This window comes from Tupaia chinensis, unplaced genomic scaffold (assembly GCF_000334495.1).
Source record: "Tupaia chinensis unplaced genomic scaffold, TupChi_1.0 Scaffold000081_1, whole genome shotgun sequence".
Lineage (NCBI taxonomy): Eukaryota > Metazoa > Chordata > Mammalia > Scandentia > Tupaiidae > Tupaia > Tupaia belangeri.
This window is the reverse complement of record NW_006159542.1, coordinates 503,019-519,277: the sequence shown is the minus strand read 5'-3', so window position 1 is coordinate 519,277 and position 16,259 is coordinate 503,019. Positions and strand designations below refer to the sequence as shown.

The 16,259-nt window shown below is 43.7% G+C and overlaps 1 protein-coding gene across 1 annotated transcript in view; it reads left to right on the top strand.

Moving 5' to 3' along the window:
* Nucleotides 1-13,711, top strand: part of PTPN3 (protein tyrosine phosphatase non-receptor type 3) — a gene marked incomplete in the record, with an annotated part of 137,680 nt that extends 123,969 nt beyond the window's left edge. Inside the window, 5 exon segments of the mRNA XM_014585378.2 lie at nt 1,784-1,916; nt 8,253-8,381; nt 9,230-9,375; nt 10,314-10,449; nt 12,575-13,711. Coding sequence (XP_014440864.1) covers nt 1,784-1,916; nt 8,253-8,381; nt 9,230-9,375; nt 10,314-10,449; nt 12,575-12,652 — 622 coding nt within the window.
* Nucleotides 13,712-16,259: the final 2,548 nt, after the last annotated feature.

The following is a 16,259-nucleotide window of genomic DNA, read 5'->3' as shown; positions in this document are numbered from 1 at the left end:
CTTGTGTTGTGGAAAAAGCATTCACACTCTCTCTCTCTCTCTCTCTCTCTCTCTCTCTCTCTCTCTCTCTCTCTGAAAATGCATCTTGAACAATATTCTGGGGCCTCTCTGATCTTCAGTTTCTTCATCTAAACTTGGGGTCAGCAAACATTTTCTATTGAGGACCAGTTGGTAAATATTTGGTCTTTACATTTAAAATGTAGCCATTTAAAAATGTTAAGGCCCAGCCATGGTAGTGCACATTGCTAAAACATTATGCTGCACAGGCTGGGACCACATGGGAGACCCAGGTGCAATTCCCAGTCTAACCTAAATCCTGGGTGTGGTAGCATGTGCCTGTAGTCCCAGATGGGAGACTGAGGCAGGTCTCACAATAGTGGGACCCTGTCTAGAAAAAAGTTAAAAACCATTCTTGCAAGATGGTAGGCACATTTGACCCTCAGCTAACCCTGAGCTAAACGAATAAATGATTTGACAGATTAACTTGTCAAGTTCTAGCAAAATATCAAGAGCTGCCCTAATTAAAAAAAAAAAAAAAAGTCTGACCTGGTGATGGATGGCGTTTACTCCAAAACATTTGTGAAATTCATCAGAAATGGTAGGGATCATCACACCATGAAGCTCAGTCGTCCCATGTTATCCCAGGGTTGAGGGAGACACTGACCTAAACTCCAGCCAAACCATGAATCAGGAGCCACTGCTTACTTTCCCCACCTAAGAGCGAGTAAATCGTAGTGTTACCCAGTTCAGCAAGTTCTGAGTGTGTGTTCATAGGAAAGACCCAGTCTAGAGGGAAAATAAAAAAGCAGAATGGGAGAGAGAAGTTTCAATCCAAAATACTCACTCAAAAATATTTCAGTATTTAATGGGAAGATAGACCAACTTGGTACCAGCAGATGGTGTAATGGTTAAGTCGCTGGACTCCCATGTAGTTGACTGCAGTTTGAATCCCAGTGCAGCTTAAAACTCAGCTGAGCGCATAAGTGTGCGTGCCCAAAATCCCAAGAGGAGAAAGGATTGTGATGTGACCATCCCCCCTGCCAGGGGCAGGGAGTGATTTCTTGCTTTCTGTCTCTCTGATGAGCACACCTGCCCTATAGTAAAAAAAAAAAAAAATCTCCAAAAAAAGAAAAAAGATTGACCAACTTAATGATGTAAGCAATGGACTCATGCAGAAATCAACATGTGAAACATCTGGATGGTTTGCACTTTGAATAAAAGTAAATAGATTATAATAGAAAACCCTTCTTTTTTTTTATGGAAAGACTTGGGGATGTTATTGGTATGTGTTGCTGAAAATGCAGATAGCCAACGTTGACTGTTTAAGAAAGAGCAATGGAGGTCATTTTAACTCTCCTACCATCTTGCAAGTACCTTTCTGATTTTCTGCCAACTGAAAATCATATAGTTTCATCTTAAAGATTGGATGCTAACATTATTGCCAAATTTTTTTTAAAGATTTATTTATTTAGTTTTAAAATTTGAGCAGAGAGAGAAAAAAAGGGAGAAAGCAAACTACCAGGTCTGGGACTCAAACCGTGGTCGGCCATGTGGAAATCCAGCGCCTTTAACCACCATGCCACCTGCCGACCCTGCTCATTATTTTTAAAAGAGTTTTAGAAGTAGCTTTTTCTTTTATTTTTCTAATATGCTATAAACTGATAAAGAGCTATTTTTCTGCTGGAATATCAGGGAGCAAGGAGAAGAGTTTAAAATCCAGTTCTCTGTTTATCCAGTGGCAGTAACAGATTTCATTGCCTTACAAATCTCTTGCCAGATGGAATGCTAACCTTGTGAACAAGTACATTGCTGCTCAGGGACCCCTGCCACATACCTGTACACAGTTTTGGCAAGTCGTCTGGGATCAGAAGTTGTCACTTATCGTCATGTTGACAACTCTCACAGAGCGAGGGCGGGTAAGTGGCTTGGTTTCCAATTCAGATATGTGTAGTGCCACATCATGTTTTGTGGAACATAAATTAGGGGTCTTAATGTCTCCTGGTCTAGCCCTCAATGTGGCCTATAAATCTCCTGTGTAGAGATACTCCCAATAATGGGAGTCTCAGCCCTCCTACTACCCACTCCTAACTTGGATCCTGTAACAAGCCAGAAAAGCAATTCCCTTTCCCTCACCTCACCTGCCCCAGAATTCCTATGTTGGCTGTGGCCTTGCCAACCAAAACAAGAGCTGGTCCTGAAAAAACAGTAAACATGCCAAGTTAACAATGACCATAAAAAATAGGAGAAAGTACATTACTGTGCTATTCCCATAGAAACAAATCCCTGATTTTATAAAAGAAATCAATATACAAAGGATACCTATATCATGAATTCCCTAACTTCCTAGATCCATCTGGAAAGGAAATCTCTATTATGAAACATTTATCAGAAACTCATTCTAAAATCAAACATAATGCTTTGAATGATCTGTGTGCCACTTTCTCAAAAGTCCCCTCTTCAGTATGTAGTTCAGAATGCCAAGTTAGTCTGTGTTGAAAATATACAGGAATTGGAATAGTAGTACATGGGAGGAGATAAATCTACTCTCACCCTAAATAGTGAGATAGGGGTTCTGTAGAATAGCAAAGGGTTTTTATATATATGTTGTCTCAGACAGATGGCTCTCCACCTCCACTACAACACTTCCTGGGTTCATCCTGTGGGTGCTCAGCTCTGTTTTTAAAAAAATTCTTCCTCTCAGGAGTTGAAATGCATGTCACTTTTTACCTCCTCCACCCAATTTAGTTCTGCATGGAAGACACAAATACCCCACCTTCCCCACCCCCCCAGATGTTTGCCATAGGGTGCATGTGCTTGCTGGAGAGAGACAGAGACATGAAAAGTGAGAAATCACACTCCCTCCCAGGGGGGATGGCCATTCTGCAGTCCCTTCTCCTCCATTCTTCTCTTGGGATTTTGGGTACCCATGCACATATGCCAACTGTAATTTCCAAGCAACTGGACTCAAACCATGGTCGGCCATGTGGGAGTCCAGCCCTTAACCACCATACCACCTGCTGGCCCCAGTTAGCCTTCTTTTTTATGTGGTGCCTTGCAGAAAATCTGGGGAAAAAAAAAAAAAAAATCAGGCTTCCATTAAGCTTATAGTCAGCAGAAGTGTGGTCTTTGTCTTGCTATTGCCATTGAGCCAGTTTTCCCAGTTCTGCCTGTGACTCTTGGAATCTTCATACAGCTTGCTGAGGCCAGACTATCTGGGTGTAAAGTATGATTCCTCTTGAGCCAAGTTACTTAACTCTAACTCTTACATTCCTATATATGAAATAGAGAAGATAATAGTGCACATCTTAGAGAATCTGTGAAGACTGAGACAATTCATGTAAAAAGCTTGGGAAACTGTTTTACAGATGTCTAGCAAATGTTAGCTGATATCATCCTCCTCATCATCATCACTGGTTGGATTCAACCATTAGATCTCACATTTCAAGAGCTCTCTGGGGCTGTCGGGCTTTTCTTATTTCTTTTTCTCGGCTCTTGCTCCTAGGTTCTTGTCACTCAGAGATTTGATCAGACTTTCTCTTCCCATTAGTCTTTGATTAAAAATTATGAAGTCAAGATACAGTAGAAAACTCCTTTTACAGTGCTGTTACAGATTCACTGAGTGTACACTTTGGAGAACAGTTGTTCATCCTTATAGTTCTGCCCTTAACCATTTCTCCATCTGTTCTACCCAGTTACCATGAGAGACTGTCAGAGACTTGGCTAAAATCATAGTGCAGCAGGCTTGTGACTTCACCTGATCTCTACCTGGAAGTCTAATATAGGGGGGAGTGTTTGTGATTTTATTTTTAATTTGTTTTACTTAGACCATATTTAGACTCAGGTAGCCTTTGCTACCTGAGTTACAATACTGGGTTACAATACTGTCCTATTTTTCTTAAGTTTTTGCAGTCATCTGGTTCTGTGGCATAGTGGATAAGAAGACAGACTCTAAAGCTTTACTTACTGAGTTCAAATCCTGGCTCATCATTTACTATCTGTATGGTTTACAAAAACTACAAAACCTCTGCGTGAAAGAAAATAATAATAACACCTTTGGGGAGAACTGAATCAGTAAATACAGATAGCCTTCTTAGAAGAGTGCTTGGCATACACATATCATATAAATATTAGCTAGGTAGTAGCAGTAATAGCAGTTTGGGTACCACCTTAATAGATATTATCAGAACTCTATTATTTTTGTTTTACTATAATACTATTTGTTATTTTTCTTTAAATTGACTCATTTTTTGCCTTACTAAATTTTCTTTGAAAGATTTTTCTTCAATGAAAGCCCAGTAACACTTGTCATAAGTAGGAGATATAACATAAAAATACAAAATCCATAAAGCAATTTTACTAACTTCTAAATACTTTTGCCTTCCATGCTCTAAACCTCAGCTTGGTCTCTCATACTCTGTATTATGGGGTCATCAGAAAAGCCTTTTTTTTTTACAGAAGTACTTATTTATTTAATTCCATTTGTTGTTATGATTTTTTTTCACATAAAAAATTTTTAAATTCTCTCATGAAAAATCCACACAATCACCGCAGATAGTCATTGCAGAATCTTTACTCCTTCGACTATTCTCCAATCTCCAGCTCACTTTTTGCCAGCACCAACATTGGCCTTTGCAGTCCCCCTGACTTTCTTCATTCTGTTCTTGCTTTCCTTTCACTGTTTTCTTGACGTCTTTTTCTTCTCATAAAAGCCATGTCTTGCAAGTCTATGTTTGGGTTCATTTATCTTCACATAATCCAAAGAATCATAAATCATGCCAAAGCCAGTTGTCTTGCCACCACCAAAATGGGTTCCGAACCCAAATACAAAGACGACATCTGGTGTGGTCTTGTACATCTTTGCTAGTTTCTCCCGAATTTCTGTCTTAGGTACTGTTGCCTTCCCAGGATGAAGGACATCAATGACCATTCATTTCCTCTGAAGTAGTCAGTTAATCATGAATTTCCTGGTTCGGATAGTTACTGTGTCATTCATGATGGCGGTATATCTGTTGTTATTATTTTTTAATTTGACCAGAGAGAGAGAGAGAAAGCAAGCCGCCAGGTCCAGGACTTGAATTGTGGTCAGCCATGTGGGAATCCAGCACCTTTAACCACACACCACCTGCCAGCCCCTTGATGTATTTTTTTAATGTGTTTTTTCTATGCAAAAAAATACATCATAGGGAACCAGCAGTTTGCGTAATGGCTATGTCGCTGGACTCCCACATAGTCAACCGTGGTTCGCGTCCCAGACCCGGTGGCTTAAAACTCACGCCTGGTGTGTGTGCGTGCGTGCCCAAGATCCCGAGAGGAGAATGAAGAAGAAGGGATTGCGGCGTGACCATCCCCCCTGGGGGGTGATTTCTCGCTTTCTGTCTCTATGTCTCTCTCTGTCTGTCTGGCGAGCGCACGCGCCCTATAGCGAAAATCTCTCAAAAAAAAAAAAATACATCATGACTTTTCCAATGACTCATTATTAAAATTTGGTTAAAGTATTAGGTGATGTTAAAGCTGTTCTAGACCCAAACTGAAGTTCTCTATGTGGCACAGTCAGAAATACTACTTTCCCACTGTGTGGTTCTGTGTTTTTGAATGCAGACTCGGTCTTCTCCTGATGTACCACCAAGCAGTCGATGCTTGCAAGCCCTAATGGTCTAGGCTCTTCAAGTATTAGGTTGTTGGAAAAGTCATGACGTATTTTTCTATTGTATGTTTTTCTATGCAAATAGTGTCATGACTTTCCCGATGACCCAATATTTTATAGATAACAGACATCAGGTTTATTGCCTTGTCATTTCCCCATTTGAGAGTTGTGCTAGATTCAGCTTCCTCTGGTTCCTCATTCTGTTCATCTGGGTCCCCAAGTGCCTCTGATTTTCTCCGAACAATTCAGGGAGTGCCACTCCCTGGTCTCCTGAGGTCTGTCTTCTAGTTCATGTGCAGTTCCATAGAGCCAATACCTGAGTTTATTCAGGTACCATCTTCTTGTCTGTGTCACGCTTCTCTTTTTCCTTTGGAAGGTCATTCTTCTCCACAGAGAAAAGGGAGCCCACACAAGAATCGTTTGTTTCTTACAGATGGTGGCAGAGGATCTGCCCTGGATAGCTGTCCCCTCCTTCTCTCATTCTGCTTGTTTCGCACAAGAGAAAGAATGGTCCTTTCTGCAGCCTGAGAGTCCTGGCCTCCGCTGGCAGCTCCTGCAAGCCTTGGCCTTCCTGCTCTGTGCTGATGGCAAACCCCACCTCTCCTTTCTTGGTGTCTGCCCTCAACCTGAGCTCATCTGAAGTCTCTGTGTAACCTGGCGGGTTTCTTTGTTTCTGAGCCCTTTCTTCCTAACTGATCCCATTCTGGCACTTTCCATCAGGTTCCTGCATTTCCATTCCCATGGGACCCACCATTGCCTCACTGTTGCTGGCCCTGGGAACTTAGCTCGTGTTTATCAGCAGTGAGAAATCTTCTTCTAAAATCCAGAGTGTGTGTTTCCTCTGCCTCCTGTTACAAACTCTCAGATGACCCCAACCCTCTATCCTGCAGCTCTGTCTTTGTCCTCATCATCCCCCTCCACTTCTTTCGAGATAGTAGTCACTCCAAGCAAGCAGCTTTCTGAACCCTTTCTTTTTCTAAGAGGTGAAATTTTTAGTGTGTCCTGATGGTTTTCCTCTATGCTATGCACTTAATAGAAGGGAACACCAGCAGTGTCCAGCAACTAGCAAAGTCTCTCTACCATTGCACTCAATTATGCAAATGCAGAGAGAGTTTTCTCCAAAGCCTCATTTTACCCAGTTTTCAGCCTAGTAGCCTAGTGGTAGGGAGCTAGATCCTATATTGCTGATCACAGTTCAAGTCCTGGCCTCAGGGGCTCGAAAAACATGTTGAGTTTGTGTGTGTGCATGCCCCAAATCCCTACAGGATAGAGAAATGGAAAAGAAGGGATCAAGAAATTATAGCATGGGGACCAGCAGTTGGCATAATGGCTATGTTGCTGAACTCCCATGTAGTTGACCACAGTTCAAGTCCCAGACCCGGTGGTTTAAACTCACACCGGGCACATGTGCGTGTGTACCCAAGATCCCGAGAAGAGAATGGAGAAGGGATTGTGGCGTGGCTACCCCCTCTGAGGGTTGATTTCTCGCTTTCTGTCTCTCTGATTCTCTCTGCCTTTCTGGCAAGCACACGCACCCGGTAGCAAAAAAAAAAAAAAAAAAAGCACCCCACTTGGGGTTGCTTCTCCCTCTCCCCACTGTCAAAAGAAAAAAAGCTTAACTTCTTGCTCACTTAGTCAACAAACAAACAAACATCCCTGGGAATGTTGAGATGAGTTAGATACAATATACATTGTCCTCAAGGTGTCCTCAAATCTGGAGGGGGATGAGTGTAAAAAAAAAGAAGAAAAGTGAAGAAATGGCAGGGACAGGTGGCTCATGAAGGAAACTGAATAGGCGTCCTGGACGGAGGAGATGAAGCCATGGTTTGAATGCATCCTCTCCAAAATTCATGTGTTAATTTGAGATTAAGAGGTGGGAGGTGATAGGATTAGATGAAGTCATCAGGTTAGGGCTTTATATTTATAGTGCTACCTTGCAGCGTTAATCAGAGAATATCTTGTCCCCAGTTATGCTGTGTGCAGGACCCTTGGGAGCCTGCAAGGAGGGATTTGTGCCCCAGTAGATTTGTGTCCACTCTGCTGTGGGCTCCACAGACAGCAGACCCTGTACATCTAAGCAAAGTAGGAAAATGCTACTAACCACAATAGCCATGTCTAATGTTTCAAGTAAATTTTTTTTTTTTTTGGAGACGTTTTTGCTATAGGGCATGTGCGTTTGCCAGAAAGACAGACAGAAAGCAAGAAATCACTCCCCAGAGGGGATGGCCATGCCACAATCCCTTCTTCTCCAGCCTCCTCTTGGGATCTTGGGCATGCATGCAAACACGCCCAGCATGAGTTTAATCCACTGGGTCCAGGACTCGAACTGTAGTTGACTACATGGGAGTCCAGCAACATAGCCATTATGCTAACTGCCAGTCCCATCAAGTAAAATTTTAACTCCAATTTTCCAGCAACATGCACCCGTCCTCTCCCACCAAGAACACACACAGCCCCTCAACTTCTCCTGAGTTTATTTTCTCCCATCCTCTCCTGTGTGGGGGGAGGGCTCTGTCTGGATGCCTGACACTAGTTCACCCATCCATGGAGAACTGCTTGTGCAAATCTTCGAGAGGAGGCTAATTTGCACCCCGGTGATTCCTTACAGACCAAATGTCACCAGTACTGGCCCGATCCCCCCGATGTCATGGACCATGGCAGCTTTCACATCCGCTGTCAGTCAGAGGACTGCACCATCGCCTACGTGTCCCGAGAGATGCTGGTTACGAACACCGAGGTGAGCAGGTATCAAGTCAGCACCATTGTGGTCCCAGGAGGGGCCGTGCTTAAGAGCTGCCTGCAGTGTTCACCTGGCAGGCACAGCAATAGACATACAAGACTGCCCGTCAGAGCCAGTGCCTGTGCTCATGGTGACACTGTTCACAAAAGGCAGAGTGGAAATGGCCGGAATCCATTGACAGATGGATGGGCTAAACAAAACATGCCATATGCATTCAGTGGAGGATCAGTCAGCTTTGAAATAGAAGGAGGTTCTGGCATATGCTACAATTTGTATGAACCCTGAGGACATAATGCTAAGTGCAATAAGCTGGTCACAAGAAGACAAATCTGACTGACTCCTCTTATATGAAGTACCTAGTCAGTTCCACAGACACAGAACTGTGTTCCCTAAGGGTTAGGGAAGTTGTGATATGATGGTACAGCGTTCACATTTGGGTGATAAACAAGGAATTAGACCATGGCTATGGTTGTACGACCTTGGGGATATATTTAATGCTGCTGAACTAGGTATTTCAAAATGGGTAGAGGGGCAGACTTAATGCTATCTATGTTATTTGCATAATAAAAATAAGTAGAAAGAGCCAGCATGTGGGGCCAATGGGAGACATGCTGTGGGCAAGAGCAGCAAAGGAGGCAGTTCTGTGTGAGGTGACCAGCACGGAGCCCTCTCGGGAGGACGGGTGTCTTGGGGGAGTGGTGGGAATTGGAAGGAGTCACAGCAGGGCTGTGCCCATTGGAAGAAAGACCATAGGGCAAGGCCATCTGACTGGTGTCTAGGGTGAGGCTGACAACCTCTTGCCCCTCATCTGGCTTGACTCACTGGGTCCCCTCCGTCTCCCACAGACTGGGGAAGAGCACACAGTGACGCATCTCCAGTATGTGGCATGGCCCGACCATGGTGTGCCCGATGACTCCTCGGACTTTCTGGAATTTGTAAACTACGTGAGGTCCCTGAGAGTGCACGGTGAACCTGTCCTAGTTCACTGCAGGTATGAGGGTGTAGAGTTGTGTTTTGCTTTTTTTTTTTTTTTTTTAAGAGAGATTTTTGGTATAGGACATGTGTGCTTGCCAAAGATAGAGAGACAGAAAACGAGAAATCACTCCCCAGGGAGGATGCCATGCCACAGTTCCTCCTCCGTTCTCCTTTTAGGATTTTGGGCATGCACGCACATGCACTGGCATGAGTTTAAAGCACTGAGTCTGGGACTCAACCATGGTCAACTACGTGCGAATCCAGTGATGTAACCGTTAACCATCTGCTGGTCCCTTGCTTTGTTTTATTATCTTTACCCCCCCTTGGGAAAGGCCTGGAGAAAACTGACAGACACCAAACCCACCCCAAACCCTACAAAGTTGTATGGTCTTACAAATCGCTATTTACTTATTTTCTTGACTATTTCAAAAGATGAGAGATCTTATAAATTCACCAACTAGACGGAGGAAGGAAGCTCCTCCTGCTTCTCCTCTGTCCTTAAGTCCTCTGATCTGTAAAATAAGTGGCATAGGGAGTGGAGGATTGGCCCTGTGCCTGGTGGTTAAGGGAGCCAGATCTCATATGACCAATACAGTTCAAATTACGAGCCCCAGTGGCCCGTAAAACACACCAGACCTATTTGTGTACATACTCCAAATCCCAGCAGAATGGAGAAAATGGAGAAGGGTTTGCAGCCTGGCCGTGCCCCATCGAGAGGTGCTTTCTTCTCCCTCTGTCTCTGTGTCTGTCTCCCCCCCCCCAACCCGCCCAGCAAATGCTTATACCCTCTGGCAGATCTTCAAAAAAGAAAAAGAAAAAAAAAAGATAAACTGGACTTAATAGAATTAGAAGAAAAGCTCCTTCCCGGTAAATGCGAGAACTGGCAGGAGTTTGGCCAGGTTTTGCAGAAATGCTCAGGCAGATCCGAAGTCTCAGCTCCTCTCCTCTCTCCAGTGCTGGAATAGGTCGAACCGGCGTGTTGGTCACTATGGAAACAGCCATGTGCTCAATTGAGAGAAACCTGCCTGTTTACCCACTGGATATTGTCCGGAAAATGCGAGACCAGCGCGCCATGATGGTACAGACGTCAGTAAGTAGAGATCTAAACATAAAAACAGTAACAGTGACTGACAGGCCCAAGAGTTTGCACTGGGTCACACTGGGCAAAGGGCTTTGCAAGTCAAAAGACTGGGCCTCAAGGGACTGAGTCACTTGCCCATGGTCACAGAGCTTGTCAGGGACTACAGAACTGCAAAACCTACAGCCATCTCACCTCTGAGTTTTGCTGTCCTCCACTTCTGCTGCCTCTGTGGAATATTTCCTGTCAGCCACTCTGCCGGGGAGCAGCCCTGATTGTGTTGGCTTTGCTGAGCCAATGGCTCATCACTAGTCCATCCGAAGGAGCAAGGTCACCGAGGGTTTCTCTCCACCTGCCTGTGCCTGAGTAGCCCTTCAGACTCAGCAGATATTTTACACCACCTTTTTCTCTTCCCTTTGGGTATTCTCAACACTTTTGTCATGCCTGGGTAGGTGACACTGCAAGTGTCTTCAACAAGAAATTGAGGTTTTCCTCCATAAGTGCAGGAGAAGCAATGAGGTCGTGAAGAAAGAGGCTCCCCCACATATTGGGTGACCTTTGGATAGTCCCTTAAACTCTCTCCAAGCCCGTTGCCCCATCTGCAAAATAAGGACTATACCACAGTTCGTTCACTCATTCCTTCAGCAGATAATTGTACAAACAGGAGAGACTTGAATTATATTAGTTGCATCACTGGATCACTCTGGTTTGGTTTTGTTTTGGTTTTAATTTTCTTTTTTTTTAAAGAGAGATATTTTGCTATAGGGTGTATATGCTCACTAGAGAGACAGAAGGTGACAAATCATCCACCAGGATGAGGGGGATTGGCCGTGCCGCAGTCCCTTCTCCACTCTCCCCTCAAGATTTTGGGCACGTAAGCACACGTGCCTGGCACGAGTTTTAAGCTACCCAGTTTGGGACTCAAACCTCAGTTGACTATGTGGGAGTCCGGTGACATAGCCATTATGCCTTCTGCTGGTCCCACAACTCTGTTTTATTTATTTTTTTATAATTATTTATTTTATTTATTCATTCATTTAATTTGACCAGAGAGAGAGAAAGAGTGAGAAAGCAAGCTGCCAGGTCCGGGACTCAAACTGTGGTCAGCCATGTGGAAATGTCCAGCACCTTAACCACCACGCTACCTGCTGGTCCCCCAGGTAGTTTTAAATCCAGTAGTGATGGGAGCAACTCACGTGGTATCTGAAAACTCAGTGGAAGAGTTTTTAAGCAGACTTTGGAAAGTCAAGGAAGACCTCCTGGAGGAGTGGCCTCTGAGACAGAACCCTCAAGATGATGAGAGGGGAGTTAGCCTAGAAAGAAACAAGAACTCTATAGCTGTACAGGGTTGTGGACAAAGTTTGTAAGATTTCCCTAAGAAATTATAAATTCTTGTAGTTTTATATTAGTTTGTACCCAGGAAATCTGCCTAATAAAAAAAAAAATCGGCTTATGTTATTAGGGCTGTTTTCTGCCCTGTTTTGTGGGATGGAAGACCTCATTGCTGAGTCCAGAAAAAAATTCATCAACTTTGTAGATTTTTTTAGCTAGAGATACTTGATCTAAATGCTTTTTCCCCATACATCCTCTTTACTAAAATATGTTCCTTAGGCATTTGTTAATACAAAGAGCCATACCCTGCAGAGCAGCTCTCAGTGACTGTCCTTTCAAATATAAAATCCAGGCTCCCTGCCCCAATGCAGGGTGCTCACCCAGGAGCAGGTGCCAGGCCACCAGTGCTGCCCCTCCTCCTAGGCACACCCAGATGTGCCGGGCCAGGACCGTGGGACACACTTCTCAGAATGAGCCTTCCTCACCCAGGTTTCCACACTTCTGACACCGGGACGTCCACCCTGCAAAGTCCTCTTTTCCCCCAATTCCTGCAGGCTGCCACTTCCTCCTTCTGTTGTGTTTCCAAGACATTTTGCCTATCTCTCTTGAGAGCATATGGGAATTATGCATCCCAGGTGTGTCTTTACTCTGTTTCCCTGGCCTGTGGCCCTGAGCCAGCTCTCAGGGAGTATCGACGAATGATGCCAGACTCCCTGCACGCGCGCGCACTCACACACACACACACACACACACACACACTCACGGAGCTGCTTACAGGACTTGACAGCTATATTTTCTTTTCCAGAGCCAGTACAAGTTTGTGTGTGAAGCGATTATTCGTGTGTATGAAGAAGGCTTAGTCCAAATGCTGGATCCCAGTTAAGACAACTGTGAAGCATTCATTCCTCTTTCCCAAGGGCATCTTCCTCAAGAGAGAAGGATGGACCTTCTTTCTGGAAGCAGCAAGAGGAACTGGTAGCTGTGGGAAGGGAGTGAGCACATTTGAAGCCAGGCACTTTAAATTTCTAGAGGAAAGGTATCTTGTACATAGGAACTGATGTAGATACGCATGCAATTCCGGCATCATTTAGGCCCGTATTCCTGCAGAGAGAAATGAAAAAGGGATTTCAGTGTGGGGCCTGTCCTAATGCCCTGCTCCCTAGACATCACCGTACCCCTGCCAGCCATCCTTGGACAGGCGAGAGGGGGTGCCAGCAGTGCCGTTGGCCTCCCAGAGGTGAGATGGTGTGGTCACTTAGGGATGGGGGCTGTTTTGTGTGTTTATGTGTACAGAACCGTAAGGGCTCAGCTTTCTGTGCTTCTAGGTGGAGCCAGAACAGTTGTCGTTTCCCTGCCTGATGCTAAGGAAGCCTCGATGAATGTACTCAACAGCAGGGCAGTGGGAACTCAGGCTGAAGGACAGCTGTACCTTTTTTGCTCCACGTTCCTTTGTCCCATCTCCTTGCCACCCGTGATACTCATGTTTCTGAGAATGTGTCCGAAAGGCTTCTTCTGTCTCCCTGCGTTAATCCCTCTTCACGTTCACTCTCGGTGCCTGGACCGGATTAGTCATGTATGTTCGGGTGCCTTTTCAGCCGGACTCTGAGAACTAGGACTCCCGGGTCTTCTTGTCATCATGCATCTCAGTTTTAGAAGCAGGTGTGTCTCTCTGTCTCTGCTAGCCTCTTCCTGTATACTCAGATCCCAGGACTGGAATCGCTGACTACTGAATCTACTACATGTATTGCTGCTACTTCAAGCTACTACACTTGAAACATTATGGTTTTCCCGAGGGGAGATGGGACAATGTCAGCTAAATATTCAGAATCTTCAGGCCTTGTGAGAAAAGTTCTAGACGTTGAACTATGGCAAACCCAGCTTCTAGAGGGTTGTCCGCGGGGGTGTGTACGTGTACGTGCACCCATGGGTGAGTGTTTCTCAGGATTCCTAACTTGATTCAAATGACCGCTGAGTTTATATAAAGAATGGGTCTCTGTATAGAAGAACAAATGTGTGCATTCACCCTCAGTTACAATGGTCTCCATTTCATTTCAAAGGAGAGGATCAGACTATCTGAATATAAACACAATTTGATGTTAATTTATTCTAAGTACATCGTGATTTTGATTGTCCTAAAGAATTCTGCCTTTGTGAATACTGTGTTAAATTTTTTTTTTAATTTGTGACAGGATTGTAGCAAAATTATTATTTAAAGAAAATAAATTACATAAACATTTTAATGTGGTATTTTGAAATAACAGTTTTTATGTAACCAGAAGAGGAAGCTAAGCCAGTTTCTTAATGGTATTTATAGAGAAAGGACGCTTTCAGATTACAGTGCACTTAAATGAAGCCATTTTGGTGTTGAACACACTCTGGACCAATGGAATCGTTTCCTGGTTGCAAGATGGATACAGATCTCTGTGGGGGGGAGGGTTTCTAAAGGTACTTTATTCCCAGACCGATCCTATTTACTCAGATACTCCCATCTTTTCCCATGTTTTACTGCTAAGTAGCAGGGGATGGGAGAAGGATGATCCACAGTGTTGTAACCCCATACCATGAAACATGTCTTCTCCACCAAAGCCCCGCTTCCTTGTCGTATCACATCACGCTGTACTAGGCCACAGAAAGGAGAACGAATGTTTAGAGCTAAGAGGCAGCAGACTTTAATCTGATCTTGCTCAAGGCTAACCGTCTCTAGGCCTATCACTTACTAGCTCTCCCTCTATTTCTCTCGTCTGTAGAGAAACAGTACTTAGGACTTTACGTCAAAATGAAGATTAGCCAGGACCTTGCTGTTAATGTGAATTTTCAACAGCTGAAATATAACCCAGCACTGCTATGGATGAGTTCCTGGGAAAAGTTGACTTCTAAGTAATTAGCCCAGAAACACATCAAACAAGCAGAATCACTGGGTTTTTAATAAGAGAAAAATCCTCTTCTAGGAGAGAGCAGGAACACAAAAAAATGTTATACCAGTACCTTTGTTCAGTCTGGACTCAGAAAAATTCTCTCAGCAAAGCACTAAAAAAGAGGGGGAAGAGGGAATGAATGCTGGCATGAATCTTAATAAATCTTTGCTATTTAGCAAGTCATTGTCATTTGATAAAAATGTATCATCACTCTTGAGAAGTCTAAAGGTCTTTGGATTAGTGTTGTATTATTTTTTTTAAAGCAAACTGTCTAATGTGGTTGCAGAAATGCTGCCATTCTGGTTACATAAACTTCCACGAAGCTTACCAAATATTGCAGCCAGCCTTTTTCTTCCACTGTGCAAGCCAGCAGATATTGCCAGGCTCAGAATCTATGAAATACTAGGAGTAACAAGTGAATTCTCTAAAGGATCAAACGATGCAAGTAAATATTGAATCTATTACCAATTAAAAGCTATAGCTCAAGATTCCTATTTCACCACCTTAGACACTTCAGCAATTATACGCAAGAAGCCGTTTTTAGTCCTAAGCGACAAACTGCATCAGAATCAGGATAAATATTTTGCCTGAGAAATTTGGCTGGATGTGAATGGAGAAGACATTTACATCCTACGTTCTGGCGCTTTCTGGAAGATCTAATTAGACACATTGATGTGCTGACTTAATCAGAATGGGAGATTCCCTGCTGGTCTCACATTCTAGAACACATATTTGGTATTTTGACTTTTCAGAAAAAAATGATCCAATTTGGTTTTGGGATCGAGGCTGGGTAGTGGGATCGCAAACCTGTACTGATCCTTAATCTCCTGCCATGTTTAATTCACACTTCAATATGCTGTTAGATTAGCCTAGAAGCTATTGCTGCTCTGTTCTGGGTTGACATTTTTTTGTTCCTCCAAAATTTATCATTTGAGGGCAAGTAACTGGTCTCTATCCACCAAGGTTAATGAAGACACGGTAGCAGGGAAAAAAGTTTCTCAGACTTTGGTCTAGACCTGGACTTAGGCAAGACTGTCGCCTGCCATCCTGTTTCCTTAGGTGGAAAAGAGGAAGATTGGATTGGACTAGATAAGCTCAACATTTGCAATTCTGGGAGTCCAGTATTCCAGAGAATGGAAATTAATTCTAAACCAAAGCCATATAACTAAAGAAAAAATGTATCATGTTTCTGTGACTTGCCCCAGAGAGGTTGTCCCTCCGTCCTGGTGCTTTTGAATGCAAAGACAGGGATTGCCACCCTCTGGTTCTTGCTTGTCCTAAACTGAGAACAGTTTCAGGAAAGATGGCAAAGACTGACCTCAGCCTGGGAACCCAACAATGGGGAGTCTGATAGCCAGAAAGTCCGCCATCTTTATAGCACATGTTCTGTTTGGAGCAGTCCAAGGATTTGTGTTAAAATTTGTCATTTTAATAAGTATCTTAATTGATCAGCAATATTTTTCTGTATATTTAGAATGTTTTTTATTCTGACCTGTCAGCAACTCTACTGAAAGATTAGCCTAGAAGCTATTGCTGCTCTGTTCTGGGTTGACATTTTTTTGTTCCTCCAAAATT